General features: G+C 48.6%; 1 protein-coding gene across 1 annotated transcript in view; it reads right to left on the reverse strand.

The window, feature by feature from the left end:
* LOC131272420 (cadherin-99C) overlaps nt 1-20,433 on the reverse strand; it is a 64,541-nt gene that overhangs the window by 22,297 nt on the left and 21,811 nt on the right. The window contains exon 5 of the mRNA XM_058274144.1: nt 19,676-19,741. Within this exon, the coding sequence (XP_058130127.1) occupies nt 19,676-19,741 (66 nt within the window). The remainder of the gene's footprint in view (nt 1-19,675; nt 19,742-20,433) is intronic.

Genomic DNA, 20,433 nt, shown 5'->3' on the forward strand with positions numbered 1-20,433 from the left:
CCCGGGAGGCCCAAAATTGGAAGTCGCCCGATCGGACCAGGTTGATTTGTCGGCCGGTACCACAACGCCTGCATGCCCTTTCGGACGAAGGCGCAAGAACTTGTCGCCAGCATCAGCTAGAACGTAGCACCGTGTCTAACTGGTTCAGGTGCGCGTTTGTGTCGCTGTGTGTATGTGCCAATCTTGAATCTGTATAGCGTGAGCCAGCATAGGACTGTGGCTGTGAAGCCTAGCCATGACTTCAGGAATCTAGCCATGACTTCATGAAAAAATGTCTTGAAAGAAAATACTTAGCCCCATAGTCAGTTATTGTAGCCCCTCAGAAAAGTTAGCAGCCGTTCTTAATCAACCGCCTTATGGTAGGGGTATTTTTGGAGAAGAAGAAATCTGATAAGTCCAAATCAACGCGCACCAGCGGTAGCTCACCGTTCCGCCCCCTTCACACACAGCATCAAGACTTACCCCTGGCCGGTCGATCTCTCCGTGACCCTGGGGGTGTTGCGAAGATTGAACCGTGCCGATAGGCGAATGAAAACATGACCATTGATTGGCAATCGTTACCTTCGGCAAGTGTGTGTGTGTGTGTGTGTGGGACTGCGTCCTCCACCGTTCAAGGGCAACCGTGATAGAAGGATCAATGCGGTACCGTAGCAGACTTTAAAAATCCGATCCGAATAAACTAGCATTAATGTTTCCTTTCCCTTTTTTGGGGCGTAGGGACAAAGCGGACGGTCGGAAAGCGAGATCTACCTAGATGTGAAGGGCAGCTGGGGAAAAAATCAGATCGAACGGGGAATACTAAAAAGGGCTGCCGTGCATCGGATGTGCCCGTTCCTGTGGCGTTCGGGAACATGTCCAGCACAGCGCGGAATGTGGTGTGTTCGTTCGCTTTTTGCTCGCAAAGCAAACTCCTCCCCACGACCTGGCGCAGTTGCCTGGCGGGCACGGAGACAAGTATCGGTATAAATTATGCTATAAACGTCGTGTGTCAAGAAGGACAATGATTTCTGGTCCATAAAAATGGTTCGGCCCTCGGGAAAATGGCAGAAGGAAAGCAAAAGTATGCTGCATTTCGCGGCCCGGAGCGGATCGGATCGGAACTCACCAAACATTTGCAACATACGTTTGGTTTCATGAATGTGGTGAATGCTGTTGGTACATAAAATGGGGCGTTTTTTTTTCCCGAGGTCCACCAAGTTGCAGCAGGTCCATTCATTCAACCGAGCACGTCAAGAAACGCGACCGATCGATCCGATCGCGGATCCGTCAACACCGTGGGTAACCGCAGCCGAGTCACACTTCCCCCGGGAACAGGTTGCGTCGTTTGGATGCGAGCTGACCAACAAAATTAACCCCGCAAGCCGTACGATCGATAGCGAAGGCGGTGGGAAGGGTTTCTCGTTTTCCCCGTACCTGTTCGACGATGGGGGAAAGGGAAGTGACCTTACGAAATACCAAATCACGCCAGAGAGGTGCAATTCTCACACCAGAAAACGTGCCTTTTCGATGGTTTCGAGAGCAGGCGGTGTCGCGATGCAACAAAACATTGAGGTCGACCTCCTGCCGCACAATCGATGGGTAATAAATCGGAATGGATCGCGGAATCCCTGCGGCGGTGGAACCATGGCGTTCTGTTTTTGTGGTTGTACTCTTGACCAACACTGGGAGTTCCCTAGTCGCCTAGTACCAAGCAGTTTCAAATGAATTGCTAGGTGAAGATTTCCACCTTTCTACACACGCTTGGCCATCGGAGTTACTCGGAAAATCGCAGCTCTAATCGTTGCAGTTTGGTCCGAGTGCGTTTAATTTAATTAACCTTTCACTTCTCGCACCTCCGTAGGGAAAAGGTTGGCGTGTAACGTGACACACAATCTGCCACACATCTTCGCCGGGTGCATCTTTGGGTGGCTTTGGCGTGAGAAGCTGCATTCGTCACGATGTGCATCATCTTGCCAGCAATGAGGAACGTCCTCCGCAACCGAGGACCGGGAGGGTGATCGATCAGCCGCTGCGAGACGTGATTTCGTGCTGATGAACGTGCAGGTTGTTGCCGGTGTCCTATCGAATAGCGGAGGCAGGAGCGTCACCTTTGGCGACGGCGGTGTGCCAAACGTCAACCGGCCGGATGATGCGACCGTGCCGACGTCCGCGTCGTTGCGCAAGCTGCATTTGATTGATGCCTGAAATTAACCCGGTTGCCCCGAACTCCAGGTACACACAAAGACACACACACACACACAGACAGTGGCTGCATTTCAAGATGCCACCACCGACGAGATGCGGCATCGCCGTTTGGAAAGCGTTTGGTATGTGCTTTGTTTTCTTCACTTGTAACACGCTGTGGGTTTTGTAATATGTCAGCCCTCCCCGAGCGTGCCCGAGCCAAGCCCCAAGAGGCGGCGTGATGATGAGGCTCATCTCGATCGCGATGAAGATGTCTGCAGGTGGTGTGGTGATGCGCCAATGTTTACGCTGGAGCTGGGAAAGCTGTTTTTGCTGTCATATTTGAGTTGTTTTTTTGTTTTGCTCCTAAGGATTAACTTTTCGATGCCGTTTATGTTGTTCACCAGCTAAACGTGGTGAGGCTCGTGGTGATGGGGCTTTTTGCTAGTTCCATTGACGAGCCGTAAATTAGGGTTATGAAAATTTACCTCGTTTATCGGGCTGTAAGTTGTATCCAATTAAACACTTCCAAGGAGGAAAACGTGCAATTTGAAGAGATTTTATGTTTTTTGTTGTTGAACGGCATCGAAAGTTGTTATTTGGTGTTTCGAATTAGCAATATTTGTTATCAAAAATTCATTTTTTAGATTTAAAAAATTGGTATACTGGCTCATTTGATGCTAAATTATTCTTAAAGCGTAGAAAAATAACATTCACTGTTATTTTCTTTCGAGCTGTAGTTAGATGCCCAATAATATATTCTTTAGTACTTTATGGAATATACTTAATAATGTTTTACTTGTACCAAAGGTGAGAAGGATTGCGACCAGATTCGACCTACAACAACGAAATTAGGAAAATATATCTAGTTTGGCGTGCATAACAACCTCCTTTTAGTTAAAAAATGACTAAAGTTCGATTCAAGGGACGCAAATTTTGGATTCTAGCTCTTTTGAAGCTAGAATTAATGCAATTTATGCAGATAGTGATGATAAGAATGGCAACATTGACGAATACATTACTGATAATGTGTTTGAAAACACCAGCGAGGACGACATGCAACTAACTATAAATTATAATTTTAATAATGATTTGAAACAATAAAATTGTTAAAATTGGGTACATTAGAAATTACTAAACATTTTTTTCATAACCATTGAATAATGTTCTAGAGGGGTAGTTATACACTGGGGGCTCTTATGCACGCTAAAATACGGTTCTTAAATATGCAACCAGATTCGAAACCTACAGTAACGAAACTGGGAAAACATGTTTTCCACTCTTTTGAAGTAAACCAAAAACAAAAATCCATCTAAGTTTTAACCTTACACCCGTGAGGGAAGCTAAAAATGACAATTTAAAAAAATGTCTTTAATGTTGTACCTGTCCTGTAAGGGAAGCAAAGTGTGTACGGAAGTCAACGGTATGCAAATTCACTCACGGTGATCGCAAGTGATCGGTTAGCGTAGATTTTAATTCGCATGCGCCTATGCCAGCCCGGCAGGTGAGTTCAACGAGCCGCGACTTGGACGGGCTCGCTCAAAATGGCGCTCCGGGTGGAATTCGGTACGTGCGGACACAACCTGCCGAACCACACGCGGTCGCACACATGTCCTCGCATATGTTCCCTTCGGTGCGTTAAGGAGAAATGTAAACAAGCGAAGCAATATAAACATCCATAAAGCAAACTTCTGCGTCGATGGGCGAGGCGGTAATGGGGGGAGTGGTTTGGAGGAAGTCGTAAAGATGGAAAACATCGGCAGCATCGGCCGGGTATCGTGGCAGGGCCAGGGTAAACACAACCCCCAACGGCGTCCCATTCGATTCGAATAGTTTGGGGAACGAAGGCCCCGGGTGGGAAATGGACGCGCGGGGAATCGGGCTGTGCAAATAGTGTCATTTACACTCCACTCACGCATATTATACCGGCTCGATACCCACCCGAAACCCCTCCTCATCACCCGTTCGATGGCACACGTGGTCGCCAACACGATTCAAATCTTTTCTAACGGTTTGTCGCGCGACGATTTATCGATTGCGGCGTGGATGAGGATTGGCAGCGCACCTGCCACAAACTACTGTTTGTGCGACCAGAGTGCTTTTGCGTCAATAACATGTGTGTTTGTGTTTGTGTGATTATGTCAGCCTTTTTTATTATTTTATTTTACTGAATGAGCCCTCCGCGCGGCGTCTTGAGAGAGAGAGACGCTTTCAAGTAGGCGCGTAGAAGTATGAATGAAAATCGACTCCGTGGGTCTCGACGCCGGGGCACTAGGATTGGAGTCGCAACGTGGTTGCGTAATCGAAGCACGGCCCAGCAGCGTCCAAACACTTCAGATAGGAGATCTCTTCACGAGTGTCTCCTCCGCGAAACGATTTGGCGAGGAGAAACCAGAAGAGGAAGAAAAAAAAAAACAATGCACCAATGTGGCCACCCGAAGCACCGCGACAGGTTGCGACCCAATTAGGATTGGCCCACCGAGTTTCAGGGCGTCCGTAGGGTGTGTGTGTGTGAGTGTGTATCCCAACACACGTACGTCGGCGCACGCCACCTGAACTGACGCAATGTGCACGCCAAGAGACGAAGGCGCGCGCGCATAATTCGCGTGACAGAACTCGCGGCGAGAGACCCCTCCAACCCCTCCCTCCTGGGCCACCCTGCGTGTTGCACCGGTTTGTCCTTAGTTGGCGTTCCCGGGGCCGATCGATGAAACTATCGATTTAATTGCCACCGAGGTGGAATTGTTTGCGATGCTTTTAATTACTATCCGATCCGATCCGGATTCGAAAGGAGGCTTTTTCCAACGCCCGAAACCCTTTTTTCGGAGCTTTGAGCGGGCCAATATTAGGCAACGCCGAAAATGATCCGTCGGCTGGCGAAAATTGATGGTTTATCAGGCAGCTAGGCAAAGGTTTGATTTCTTTCTGGGGAGGGCCGTTATTCAACCTTGCGGCGGTTTCTCAACCTGTCACACGCGGAAACCCGCCGACGGTCGGGTAAAATGTCGATGATGATCACGCGATGATACGATTTTGCTACGCTTTCTCTTCATTTGGCGGCGGCGACCCCGCCAGCCATCCCGTTCGCGCCGCCCAGGAAGTGACCGATGAAAGTTAAATAACGGGTGGATAATTATCCGGACGAACCGGCGGAAGGTTTTTTTTTCTTCTTCTCTTCTCGGCTCTTTTTTCATTTGCAGGAAGGTTAATATTCGCCTTCGACCCGACAGCAAAACCGGTACTCTTCCGAAAACGTCGACCACGGCGGCCGATCGGTCGTCTTTGCGGGGTTGCGCATTACGCAACGCATTGCCGGGTTGTGCGGCGCGGTCATCGGCACCGGTTGGCGCGTAAAGTGGACCTATAATTACCCTCCACCTCCCCCGTTCCTTCCCTGCCGGGGCTCGCGGGCAATATGTAAAGATTATATTGGCATTAATTAGCAAACGCGAGTCTTCGACATTTAGCGAGCAGTCGGCGGGAAAGTCGGTGGTAAAGTGCAAAAACCACGGGAGCGCTCATCTTCAGCTCGCAAGTCGGTGGCAATTTTAGCGTATGGCATCGTTTTGCAAGCGCACACGCAAGATTGGAAGCTTATGGTTTTTAATGTCTTCTACCAATCGCCGTTTTAGAGGCGCGATGCAACGGTTATTGCATCAGCGGTTTCTACGCATACAGCTAGTTTTTTTTCCGTGTGATTTCCATAGCGGAGAAGGTGGTTTAAAAGTAAGTGGCCCGCTGTTGCTGGTAGATTGTTTGTTTCTGAAACAAAGTAGTCAAAAAGTAAAACATTCAAAACAAACAAAAACGTAAAGTGAACAAACATATTCTTACAAGAAGTTGAAATAACTGTATGAATGAATACGAGTGAATTTTCCGTTTAGAAGGTAAGAGTGGGTCAGTGAAAATTCGTTTTATTTTGTCATTTTTCAATCTTAAACTGCTTATTTTTATGCAATTTTTCCATTTTTCTTATTATACTTTTTTGATATTTCCTTTCATTAATACCTATTCAAACTCTTTCAGTAAGATACGAATAGATATCGTAAATGTTGTGTGAACTGACCATTCCTATTTGGATAAAATTTAGTTTTGCATCACATTAAAGTCACATATAAATTTAGAATAGTCAAAATGCTTGTCAAGCTTCATCAAGTTCTTTTATCAGAAATGGATAAAACAAACAACTTGAAACCCTAATGTATTGTTTTCGATCAGCATAATTATATTATAGTTCGAGTTTTGTATGCTGAAACGATAAGTATGAGCAAAAAGGTACAGTAAAATACCCTTGTCAAGTAATGATGAAAGTGACGCAATTTCAAAAGTTCACCAAAATTATTTATGTATCAAATTGGGTTATTAAATTACATTCACTAATTGATTCATTTCACATTCTGTCTGCAATTCGTTTGTGTTATTACTTTTTGCTGCATCGGTTTCTATACAACATCATGGGTGACAAATATATGGTACACTTCAAATCTACAGATATTACAACGTGTTAAAAAAAAGGTTTGTGAAACAAAGGTACTATAACTGCTGTTGTGGATGTTATTTTTTTTCCAAACAAACTTCTGATTTAAAGTTATTCTCGCGGTGGCGTGCTCTTTTCTTCGGAGACGCATCGCGCATGTAACTGTCATTATGATGCATTCGTTTACCGACTCTCCTCGCTAGAGAAGGGAGAAAGCCTTCCACGATGCTTGCTGGCCATGGAGTCACTTGATTTTCCGATCGCTCACGGAAACAAGTAGGTGCTCTCCGTTATCTTCCTCCTCGGAGCCCGGAAAACAGATGACAGGGTGCACCCGCAAAGGTTTCCAGCAATTAACCTCCGGCCACAGTCGTGCTCGTTGTGACAAATGTGTGCCAGAACTAGGAGGCGCCGGGAAGAAAAGAGGACAGCAGAAAGTTATGACACTGGCCGGGCAATCCAACTTTTGGTCATCGGGCGAACCAAAGCAAAACGCAGCACGAGCCTTCGTGCGATAGAAGTATGTCTGTGGGCAACAAATTGCGACTTGTCTAAGGGCTCGCAAAAAAAAAAACAAGTGACCAACCAAAGAGTGCGCATGATGTACGGAAAAAATGATTTCGAAATGTTGCAGGAAAACGGAGCCCGAGGGCTGCAGAAAACATGCTGTTACTCCACATGCAAATGATTGCCTCTTCATTGCAAACTGCAGGAAAGAAAGCAAAAGGAGCAAATGAGAGCGAACGGGCGGAATTGGATTGCAAAAAGTCGAGCGGAAACGGACGGTTGCCAGGAAGCAGACGGAGGTAGGTGCCTTTTAAGACGGGGACAGTTTTATCGCCATCCCGTGACAGACGTCTGATATCTGCATTTTCTGGCACTGGAAAAGAAAGCGAATCGGTTGAAGTTACTGAAAAAAAAGCAGTCCGGGTGCATTCGAATGCGGCGACGGGGCCCTCTGCAATTATTGGCGAAATGGGAAATGTAAACAAGTGAACGACTCCCGCTGGAAACGGGATTGCATTTTCCCTACCCTCCCGTGTTGGTAGGGTATCCAGTTAATTGCCCGTTAGTGTGTGCGGGTGACTTTCTTTCTTTAGCTCAACTTTTCGTAACATTGTGGTCGAGTATTTTGCGTTCCGGAAAGCAAGCTACGTCAAGGAAGGGAATACATCGGGAGCTCTGGCACCCGGTCGACGGTGACACGAAGGAAGTCCCTTTGGCCATGTGCTAGTTAGCTAAAGACTTTTGACAGCCATCCCTATAAATACAAACTTTACGTTGGACGAAGGGGGAAGGGAAAAAAAGGCTAGCCTTCCACGGTTGCATTTCCGGGGTTTCCAAGACGGCCAGAGACGGACTCGCCCGACCACGCAAGCGGGCTCCCCCGGGAGCCGATCGGGATGGGGGCGTGCAATATGTAGGTGAAGATAAGCGAAAAGCTAATTAAGTTGTTGGCCCGACCGTCCCGGGCCAACATGATCGCCGTGACCACCGTGAGGAGTGCTGCCTATTCCCAGGCCCGATTGACGCTGGAAGGCACTGAATCTTAATTGCGCCAAACGTTTATGCTCGACCCATGGCTCGACATCTTCCTCGATCGGCAAGGGGCCTCCCTTCGTTGTTGCGCATGATCATGCATGCCTCCGATGAGGTGCCGATAGGAGGAACGATGGTGCAGCGTCTTATTATGCAACGGATACGCCGGATCACGCCGGCGACGCAGGCGAAGACGATCGGAAGATTTGACTGTACATAGACCCCGTCTCACACATAGCTCTTGGCACGATCGAACGAGGGTGGTGGCCCCGCGTGCACTCGTTATCGGAGCTTAATCGTTGGCCCCGATTCTCGAGAGATTCCCGACACATTCGGTCTATAATTAGACTACGCCCAGTACCTCACTCTCTTTATCTATTTTTTCTTTCTCCTTCCAGGGTGGATCTATTTGCACCAATTTCACGCCGGTATGCGCCACTCGGATGCATGTGAACTTCCACCTTTGGCCAGCTCGCCCCTCGCCCGATGTCCGCGTGTAATAATGTTGATTCCCGATCCGTTACTTCGCACGACGGACCGAAGACAAACACCTCAACCGCCTTATAGATAGCTTCGGCGGAATCGGCGGAACCGAAAAGGCGATCGCATGTCTAGGAAAAATCAATTTTTTCCTCCCTCGGCGTCGGCGGCGGCGGCGGCGGGATAACGTAACACTGCCGAAGACAAAGAGCCATGAGAGAACCGGCGTGATGCAGCACTAACGCGATCGAAATTCGAATCCGTAAGAAGCGGCTGATCGATCGAGAAGGGTCGAATACAGGAATCCGGCGCCCAACCGCCCTTTTTTTCGTATGTCGCGCAAACAGGTCGCGCGCTCGTATCAGCGTGGTTTCCTCGCCTAACATTTCCCCCCGTTTCCCTAACAATCGGACCGCCCTAACGACGACTTTAATCGGGGATGGTGAACGCCGAGGTGTTAAACCAAACGCGAGGATGCGCAGCGAGTGGAAAATTGAAACGTGAAAATCATGCCTTTTGCCACGACTTTGGCTAGCGGTAATCACGGATGCGATGCTATGCACGCGCAAGAACACCCGAGCTGGGGGGGGGAGAGGATTTTTGTGGGTCGCTTTGTTCTCGCCTCACCTTCGCGCCCTTTCACACTTCTGTCGGGAAAATCGAGAACCGATCCCGGCAGAAGCAACGGGTTAACGGAAAATTCTTTCACTCCCTTTCTCCACCGCGCGGTCGGCGGGGACGGAGGCGTTCGGTTGAGGTGTCCCAGTTGCCTAGTTCTTTTAAATCGATAAACGATAATTTACTGCTCGACTGAGCTGCCTAAAAGCGTGCACATGATGTGACCCAGATATCCGCGGTGATCGAGAGGCCAACGGAGTGAACAAATTCGCCTTGGTTGATGGCTTTCCGCGTTGGGGAGGAGCGTTGGAGGGGCGGCCAGTAATCGGTGCGATCTCAAACGCTCGACTTCAAAGCAATAGGCAGTACGGAAAACACACGGCAGCGAGGGTTCGTTTGCTCGAGATTCCTCCTCTACAATCAAAATGCTGGCGGAATCATGTCGCGATCGGATCGAGCAGGACATTAAGCGGCTCTGCCCGACCGGCACGGTCCAGTGGCGTTTGTCTATCATTGTGTGTGTGTGTGTGTGTACAGTGGGCGGACGACCGTAAGCAGATTGGATGGAGCAGAGTAAAACACCATTTATGGAGTGCAAATTATTTGCAACGCTCCATCGAGCGTCAGCGGAGCGATCGCGTCGCAAAACACTTCGATCATTATGCTAATGGTGGGCAATTCAGTGTACCGGGGTTTGCCGGTTTTGTTTCGGACCCCGCCAGCTTATCTAGGCTCGGTATTGCTTCCTCTTCCCGCCCGAGTGGCGCATTTGTTTGTGCTGCCCATCGACTCATTGCGGCTCGTTCATTCGGCCCAAACTTGTGACCATCTTCAGCGCCTCATGAATTATTCATGGAAGCAACCATTGAACAGATTGAATGAAACAAAACTACCATGAGCAGGAAACCAAATCAAATAGCAAATAGAATCGCTAGGGCGACAAAAATCGCATCTTCTTCGGGGTGGCTTTGGAAAGTTGTTGGTCGCGCCGGCGGAGGTCAGCTTTACCCAGGTTCGTGCCTAGCGAACGCTATCATAAACCGAATGGCAGATGAACCCCGCTGAAGCGCTTCATAATGGGAGAAGGGTCCGGAGGGGAAAACAACTAAATATAGCCATATTAACATTTACATACCGTGCTGAGGATGCAACAGAAAGCGGCAGAGTATTTTGCTTCCGAACGAAAAGATGGTTAGAAGATGCGCCTCAAAACCTTCGATTAGGGGTTCGTTCGGTTCGGTCTATGCAAAGAAGGCGAAAAGGGGGTCGATTGAGAGAAGAAATTTAAATTTTTGATCATTCTATTGTTCCTCATCCTCCAGACAAAGTCGCTTTCACTTTTTCGGCTGAAGATCGTGAGCAGAAATGTTTGCGTTCTCCAAGATGGCGATCGTCGCATGCGAGGAGGTTTGAAGATTTGTCCGAACATCGGTAAGCTCGTTTGCATGACTGGCGGATGTGTGCGGTGGAGCAGAAACAGAAAACCCGAAACCCCAAAACATCACACACGGTGGGCTGACAGACCGCCTTAAAAATTAATTAATCATTGCGAAATCCTAGTCGAAGCATGGAAACGAGGAATTAGAGAAAAATAAACGCGAACAGAGGGCACCTCTCGGAAGATCTCACAGCACCACCGATGGCCCCGGGTCTGCTGAACTAATGATTAAATAATCCATTAATTGAGAGTGTACCTGAAACCTGCTGTATTGAATTAAGCTTAATCTTCGATCTCCGAACGCTCCGAGCCATTGGCCCCCGGGAGTCTTCTCGAGCCGGCGGGCTCGAGCTCGTAGTTTTCGTCGTTTTTCTTTCGCCCATTTGTGCCGTCGCGAATGCCAGGCCCGAGAATCTCCTTTGCCGTAGTTGCCAGTGGTTTTGCCACTTGTCGCAAAAACGAAACGTTTTTTTCTGTTCTCCTCCAACCGCGTTTTTTCCACGCAAACGTCTCGTTTAGGCGAGCTGCGAAAGGCATCCGCCGTTGAAGCGTTGCAGCACACCCGAAAGACAGAACTAGCGCACGGGGTTTTTCTAAAATAGACAACCTACAACGACTTCGAAGAGACGGTGACGACGACGACGACGAATGGGTTCGCAAGCTCAAAATAAAGGCAAAGGGAAGCAAATAAGAAAAAGTGAAACCCGTAGTCGAAGGTGATCCCTCCAACACACCGATAGTAACGTGATCCAAAATATAAATTGAATCGATTTACGGCAGAAAAGTACCGATCGTTCGACGAGAAGAGTGGAGAGGGTCGGGCTTGGGGCAAATACCTTCGTAACCAGTCCAGCATCAGGCGCTGGTATGCAGCACCCACCCCTTAGGCCCGCCCCGACCAGCCCTCGGTAGGCTTTTCCGAATGGGCACCTTTGCGACAGGTTTGACAGTATCAATTACATTAATTGGATTCCGGTTTCTCTTTCGTTAGGTTCTGGTTCATTCATCACACCGAAGGAGGCGAGGGCAACCGGGTGGAAGAACCCTCCCCTTGGAGGCAGCTCGAAAACAGTCTAGTTCTGTGAGAAAAATAAATCTATCCGAAAATGTATGCAGATTTCGGGTTTTGTGTGTTCGGTTCCGCGCGACGGAAACTGCAGATCGCGCATATGTCAAGGCACGTGAAATATCACCTAGCATCTGCTGGACCTTGAACTTCTCGCTCGGGCCGGATCTCCACGGCTGTGCCCTTTTCGCAAGCACAAAGCATCATCCGCAGCGCACATTGAGCTTGGGGGGAGGGGATGAGTTTTCTCACACTCCAATATAATCCAGGCATCCGGGGGGTGATGATTCTTCTCCGCGGAACGAAACAAACGGATCGCTTCCTAAGAGGCTTCATCGCTTTAACCCCTTGTATTTGGTCGGTGTGAATATGACGATCGCGGGAGGGGGACTCCTGCATTGCGCCGTTATTATGCAAGTAGGTTATCTACTGGAGCCAAGAAGAGACCTAAGCATCTTCAGCGCTAGACGGCGTCATCATCATCGTCGTCGTTGTCGTCGTCCACAGAACCTCTACGCGACGCTCCCTCGCTCGGGATCTCATCTTGGATTGTGTTGAGCTTTCCATTATCATCGCCATCGTCGTCTTCGTCGTCGTACACACGTGAGAGTCTGTCCGCGATCGTTACGGGTTGGCAAGGGCACCGGGGAGGGCACCGCGCGCCACGTTCGGTCGACGTTTTAAATCGAAATTAATTAGTTGTTTAACATTAGCAAACTACACGTCGTTGCCTTTTGGCCTCCGCGATGTTGTTGCATCGGGCGGGAAGATGTACCCGCGTTTTTTTTCGCCCGTTTTTGTGTGTGGGTAACTTTATGCATCTCCCTCCCCTCCCCTCCCCACAGTTCCGTTATGGAAGAGGGCACGGAAGGCGAAAGGATAAAAAAATAAATGATGAAGAAGGCCCATCGGTGAACTTTAACTTTTCAGCAACATCTTTGGAAATGCTTGCTGCGCGATCGTTTCTTCTGGCTTTTGACACGAGGGGAAGCCCTATGCGGGTTTACCATGTGAGCCCCGTTCTACCGTTGTTGTGCCATTGCAACATTTAGCTATTTGGTTTTTCTTTTCCCCCTTCTCCTTTTCCCCATCGTATTGCATTCCCATTCCGGTATGGTGGCACAATGATCATGTGGGATTGCGGGCGAAGAAGAAGGTCGGTCGCGCTGTGTTGTGAAGTTGAATGAATCGAGCCCGGGCTGATTATCGCATTTTCCCATGGTATGGTGTGGGGAAAAATGCTGGCCCCTTCTGGCTTCTTGGGAGCAGCTTTGCTTGGAATCGAGTGACCGCGGCGGGCGTCGTGTGCGTCACCGCTTAGGGGATTTGAACATTTTCATCCGTGCGTACGTTGGCGCGTGGTGTGCCATTGTGTAAACTAGAGACACACTTTACGCCCAGACCATTTTCTGCACCCCTCCCCACGTGCGGGTGAGAAAATTTTAATGAGTACGCGACCCCTCCAGCCGCACTCGGCGCGCTGTTATCGTGCCTCCTGCATAGTTGTTTCTCGTGCATAATTAACTTGTACTTCCGTGCCAGCTGTGATCGCGTGAATCTGCAACACGGCTAGCTTGTTGCCAGACGCCCAGCTTGACCTAGAAAACTTTCCTTCTTCCACCCGCAGCGGTGTGAACTTCCGCCAATGGTATGCCGAGCTTGGTGTTAACAGCTCATACATATTCCTAAACATGATAACACGAAATTTCGCAGCCGACCGACTTGCGGCCTTTTGCAGCAGCCTGTTTTCCCTGCGGCCCCAAAACCCGCGACGGTAAATAAAATATGCTAATCATCCCCATAACGACGACATCCGAACGCGTCTATAAACTCGTCTTTGATTTATAGTTCCTTCTCTCGTGGCCGGAGCTAGCGAAAGCCGGGTGGTTTTTTTTTTATCTTTTCCCTCCACCACCGAGACCGGGTGCTACTACGTTTAGTCCGCATTTTTTCGTTTTGTTCCCCCTCCCGATGTTTCGCTGCTCTGGGATAACAAACGACCGCACCGGGAGGATGGCAAAGTGTTCCGCACCGTCATCCCGCGCGGGTCCGGGTTCGGAACACGATGATGAAATGGAAAGCAAAATTAAATTTAAAGGAAAATCGTTGATTAATATCGCATCGGCTGCCAGTCGCCTTCGGGCAGGCCGCGCTTAGTGGAGTTTGATGAAGTCTTAAAACAATAGCCGATCGATATCACTTAGCATTCGGGCCACGAATTCACCGATGCTTAATAACATTCGGCCTAGGAAAAGACTTAATCGTGCACCGTTCCCAAAGCGGATCGGCGACTAATTAATTGCCGAGTGGTGCATTTTCGGATGCTAATGATACCGAACGCTCGGACCCCACCGCTTGGCGCGCGGATGTGTTTGGGGAAGATAAGAAATTGAATAATGCCCGCGACGATTGGGTCGATAATTGCGCCCGGAACGAACTCATCGACCGGCGGCAAACGCAGCCGATGCATTATTCAGCAGTATTCAACAAGGGTTGTCTGCCTAAATGGTACATGTCGCATTATTAATCATAATCGATGTTTCATTGTTGTGCGATTGGGTTTTCGTTTTTTTTATCCCCCGCGTGGGTCAGGCTCGTCGAGATACGATTGTCATTATAATTAGGGTGAGGTGCAGAAAAACAAGCGACCGAACGATCCTCTTTTGGAATCATCAACGACCGCACGCACGCGAGGAGTGCGAGAAATACAGTAAACATGCTTTCGTTGGAGGTGAAAAAGTTCGACGTTACAACAAGCGACGAACCCGTGTTGGGAACCGATTGAGAGGAACGAATAAATTTCACCACGAGTCAAAGGCCAACACAGCGAGTGCGAGTGATTCATCTGGACACTGATCGCGATTATGCCAGCCCGCGGTGTCCAGTGTCGCGGTGCATTCGGTGCCAGACGGCGCACGGCGTAGGCCAACGGATTGACCCACACCACACCAATCGATTAGCGATCGTGTCAACAGCAACACAACCGACCCGTTTCGAAGCCATCAAAGCCGTGGCACCCACGCATCGCGCTCGTGCAATGTGGTGCAAATTTCAACCTACCATTTTTGGACCCTCACCCTCCCTTCGCCCGCCTCAGGACCTACCTCTCCCTCCTCGGCGTGCAACAGGTTCTCGATGGGGCCCATGGCATGGCACCCCGTCGCGTTTCGATACCGATACCTTCCGCGGGCTCACGGTCAACGGCGTGGCGGAGAAAATCGGTACCAAACCTAAACGAAGCAGCATCAAGCTCATGTTTGCTTTAATTTTCAAAACTTCCAAAACGGAGCCTTTTCTCGGCCTGTGGCCTTTCGCCTTTTCCCCTCTGCCCGCGCCGGAACCGGCGGCACTTGAGATGTGCAATAAATCCTGCACGGTTGGATTTGGCACGTTTCCGTCTCGCCCCCGGATTCCCGTTCCTGCCGTGCGAAAGGGGTGAGCGTTTCCGTTCCGTAACGACCCCCCTCTTTGCCTGCGGGGTTGGCGACGGTACGAAGTGACACCGGAGCTAAGGTGCATGACACACAACCAAAAAAAAGAAACAAATAAATACTGACATACAGTCCGGCATACAGGATTGCCGCATTTTATGCCGTTTTAAAGGCGAAGATTTCGGAACAGAATTATTTCGATCCGGTATCAATTAATAATTTTTAATCGGTCATCAATTTAATCGTTTATTCCGAGGCGGGAAGAGATCGAATTCGCTCAGGTGGAACGACCTGGTTCGGACGTTTGGGGGGTTTTTTTTACCATCCAGCTTCCAGTTTCGAGAGGAAGACACACTAGAATTGAAGGATTTACGGCTCGGCATGGAAAGGGCAAGCGATCGGGGATTTTTATTTTACGCTACCACCAAACGAGCTTAAGATTCAAGAATTTCCGAGAAATCTCCGTTCCCTGTGGCATTTCCGCTGCGGGATGCAAAGGCTATAAGGCGCATCAAAAAATAATAAAAAGAGGGAGAACAAATATTGCAACCTGTAGCGCAAAGCATTAAAGCATGGCTGCGTGTGCGTCACCGTGGTTAAGTGAGTTATCTTCGAGTGTTGTTAAATGCCTTTATTATTTTCCGAACAGTCAACTTTGCACCGACGTTTCGGTACGGTTGCGCCCAAGTTTGGTGATACAGCGTCGTGCCGTTAATGTGCCTTCCCCCCCCCCCCATCACATTGCATTTCCCTGCCCCGACGAACGAACCCTTTTCCGCGGAGAAGTTGCTGCTTGACGGGGGACAATTCATGCTGGAGTTTTATTTTTCACCCTAATTGGCATCTCCGTTTCGTATACTGGGGCTCCCTCGGGGACAGGTTGTTCGTATGTGTATGCGGCGGGGCGAGAACTTATTGCAACTGCTCGTTCGATTTTCCCCTTTTCCCACTTCCCCCGGTGCTTGCGTGATTGCCTCGAACGCCTCCGAATTAAATTTATTAATCAAGGAACTAATTCCAGTCGGGGCCGTTTTTTGACAAGTGTTCGAGATCCATCGTAGACTGTGGTGCCCTCCCGCTTTGGGGTGTGCGGGAACGGAGAGGTGGAAATTTTTGCATTAATTTATTGCTACCATTTAGCGTAAACAACACCATTAATTTCCTCCTGCGGAGCCACCGACGCCACCGACGATCGTTCGGTATTTCGGAGCGGGTTTTGCATTTTTCGTTTCACATCACACGGCGGAGCATTAGGTGACGGTTGGATGGAGTTTTCGGTTGTTCATTTATGCTGCTCGGTTTAAAATCGCACCCCGCGCGAAACGTGCCCATCTCGCCCGGTAATCCTAGGCGGATTTCTAACGACGTCTCTGCCGACTGCTCCAGTTCTTGTGGCCGTACCCGTGTGTGTGTGTTGTGAGAAATTTATTTGATATCTTTCCTACCACCATCACGGGCTGTTCACTTTGGGCCGGGGAAAGAAATCGACGCCGTAAATAATGTGGCGAACAAATTTTATGCCAATTTCTGTCCACCGCCCGCTCGGCGAATGCCGTTTGTCTGCTTGCTGGAAGGTAGTTGTTGTTAATTTTCCTTTTGGTTTTTGCTCTTTTTCCTTCGGCCGTCACGTATGCGCAGGGACCGCGGGAATGCGGGAATGTTTTTCCCCGGGACGGACGGATGGAAACTCGATAAAGAACATTCCTCCGCCTAGTCGGGGTTAAATGTCAACGATGGAGCACATTCTCCGCTTTGGTGGCGCTGCTGGTGGGAGGGGTTCTCGCGTTGGCCAAAAGGCTCCCGGAGGCTAACGACGAGGTTGGGGAGAGCGGGAGCGTATGCAAACAGCGCCAAGATTGTGCTTTGCTTCCCGAGAACCCGTGTGTGGAGGAGTAGTATCCGAAGAAGAATGTAGGCTCCATTAATAAATCAAACAGCTCTGGCAGAAACAAAACTGGAAGGGAAGAACGGGTTGTTACAATCTCACCCCCTCCCAACCCCCCTTTCCCTCACACGTTGTGGAAGGGTGCAGAAGTTCTACGTCGAGTTTTTCTTCGGGTTTTTAATCGTTCTTCTTTTCGCCGTGAAGGGATAGGAACGTTTCAAAGGATACAAGAAGGGACCCGAACCACGATAACCCCAATGGAAACCAAGAATAATCGATAATGTTCGCACGTGTTAGGTCTTTTTCTTTAAAAAAAATGAAAAAAGAATGCTTCAGGCCGCATAAGAACATATTGGTTGAAACTGGGGTGGTTTTTTATGCTGACCGTAGGGTAAAGGCGGAAGAAATCATAGAAGGCACTCTTGAAGTCCTTAGAGCGCGCTCGGTTATGTCGATACCGATCCAGCTGGATCACACGTCCTACGAAAGCTCAGCTGGAGACGGAGGGTCTCCAAAATCCCTTCACTCGGCATGCCGCAGTCCCGAGGCAAATACTTTTCTCCATAAAAGGCCATACAAACGCTCAACGAGACTGACTACGCCGGTCGCGTGGTGGTGGGTGAGGCGTAAGATTGGATGTTTGTTCGTCTTACTTCAACCTGTCTCCCTTCCACCCATTCCCCTGGCTACTAGCATTCAGGGTTTGATTGAGCCGCTGAAAAGCGCCTGCGCCCGCCTGTGGAAACCTTTTGAATTTGATTTATTAAGGGCCAAACTTTGCCGACATTTTGCGAATGCCTCGAAAACCCCGACTTCAGTAGCGGGAGTCCCGTATGCGTATGTGTTTGTGTGGTACGGGGCGGCCATGAGTGGTGAGAAGTTGATGTTGGAATCAAGAATGTTCCTCCGGTTCGGGTAGAATTGGCCAATCGCCACATTCCACCGAGGAATAGCGGGGCGCAAAACGCAAATCTCTGAAGCCGTGTAGCCAGCGTGATATAAATGGAGAATTTAAATGAATTTGCTTTAATCATCGACCATATCGAGGCATGAAATATGTAGAATAAAAAAGAATAAGTAAAAATTTAATATGAGCAAATGTAAATGCCGTTTTTACAAACTGCGTTACATTAATTTAGTATGAAAAAGGACAGGATAAGCGATCTTCAACACGGTAAGAACGAAAACTGATCAGCAAAAGATTAGCAAACCACCGGAAACGTAAAAGCTCAGCAGCAGTAATAAATTGAATATTTAGCATCGCATTATTAAGCTGCAAAGCGAGCACAATCGGCGAACAAATCTAAAGTTTACAAGTAAACGGAAGAAAAAACATACAATGTAAACAAAAAAATAGTATGAGCAAAAACCCACAAAATGTACTTCGAACTACCAGCAGCGAAGATGATTCACGTGAGAAACGAAAGACGGGGCAGAAGGAAAACGTAAGAAGTCCGCTAAATCGCCTTCCGACGTGCAGGCGAGTCGTATGGGAAAGTGAACACAACAGAAGTTCAATCGATCGTTGATTGCACGTTGCGACGTAAAAAAGGGTAAAAACCGAAAATAATGATGCGAGGGTGGCAAAACTAGGCGCGAAAAAGCGAAAGCGTAAAGTGCCAACGTCAATTTTACTACTTAAGCCCCGTCGGCAAAAGGGCATGGGTTGTCAGCTTCTTTCCGCTGAAGATGGTGCGATCGATTGTGTGGGTAATGAGAGTGGTTTTTGATGATCGCACAGGCTACGATTACGCTTTTCCAGTTAAGGAAGTTTATGGAGGAACATTCAAAATGGCTGTCGGTATGGAAGGGTTGCGGGTCGAGCAAAAGAGATCCTTCGTTATTAACTATTTTAACTGAAATTAGTGGCACAATATTCGTCTTCATGTTTTTGGCGTGAAAAAAGAACCACCAAAAGAGTTGATTACTCTCAATGATAACATAATATTGTGTTTCGTTTACTTTAATTAAAACATGACCACGCAAGGGAGGTATTTTTTGGGATTCCTTTAAGTGCGACTTAAAAGATCATCCGTCATGACCAGTCTAATTATGCTCCCGAATGCCCCAAAGACATACGCGAACCCACACGACGCCATACTGCGATCGTATGGAAGCTCCCCGTGGAAGGGAGTGTTCCGCGGAGTGTTGCAATCAAAATCTTCATCTTTGCCCAGTGGCCATGGGCCCGATTATTTGTGGTACTTGTGGTCCATGATTTCCATCGCTCATCCGAGCAAGAAAATGTGTGCGTGTGTGTGAGAGTATTTTTTAAAGTTAAGCTTAAAGATCAACATTTATGTAATTTAGCATTACGCTTTATACATGACCAATTCTTTCTCGTTTCCTCGCCACACCGCAGGAATCTGTTTTCTTTGACACCTTTTTTCCCGATGTTGTTGTTGTGGTTCGCTTACACACCCAACATACTACCGGGGAAGGAGAGCTTCCAGGGCCAAGCCCCGTCCGCCGGTAAGTTCCGTTCGCGAACGGAATGAAAAATGGTGCCACTTGTGTGCGCGGGTACGTGTGTTTGTTTGCATGTGGTAGGATTAAGGTGCATAAATTTCGTACTTACCGATGCTACGATTGTCAGGTAGTACCGCTGCGTCCGCTCGTAGTCCAGCGTCTTGACCACGGTGACCTAATTGTTAGTGCAGGGATAAAGAAAAAAGAAAAATGGAGAGAAAAAACAATAAGAAAACAGTTCGCAACATGCCGAGCTTCGCGTACGATACGCGATCGTGCCAAAGGGTGGTGCAAGTAAGAAAATTAAACCGGACAGCGAGCATCAAGGGAACGGAAGAGTAAAACATGGTCGTTGCAATGTTCGGTTCACTTTGGGATGAAAATAATCCTTCACCGTGCATCCTACGCCGTCGGGTTCGCAATCCTGGCACTAACGAAAGCTGCACCCTTGGAGATGTTGCATGTTGTGATGCACTCCGGTGACAAGAAGAAATGGATGGAAAAACGCACAAACAAACAACGACGCGATGTGAAATGATTGATGCTTTAATGCCGTATCATTTGCTGCTGAAAAATGCGCCCCGTAATGCAGACGCATGTCCCCAGCAGGCAGGTCTGCCTGTTGTTAATGAAGCTGGATGTTTTTGTAGCTCGTGTTAGCGGATTGCGGAATGCAAATCAACCTGCAGGCTGAGCACTCTGCTGATCTATCTCAACACTACTTCCCGCGCCATTTTGCACCATCCTGTTTCATCCTTCCACTCAACGCATCGTTTACAAATTAACACATTTACATAATGGATGAAGGTTTAGGGTGGCTTCCGGTGCCCACTCCCGCCGTAAAGTGGTTTTGGCACGCTGCCAAAC

This window comes from Anopheles coustani, chromosome 3 (genome assembly GCF_943734705.1).
Source record: "Anopheles coustani chromosome 3, idAnoCousDA_361_x.2, whole genome shotgun sequence".
Lineage (NCBI taxonomy): Eukaryota > Metazoa > Arthropoda > Insecta > Diptera > Culicidae > Anopheles > Anopheles coustani.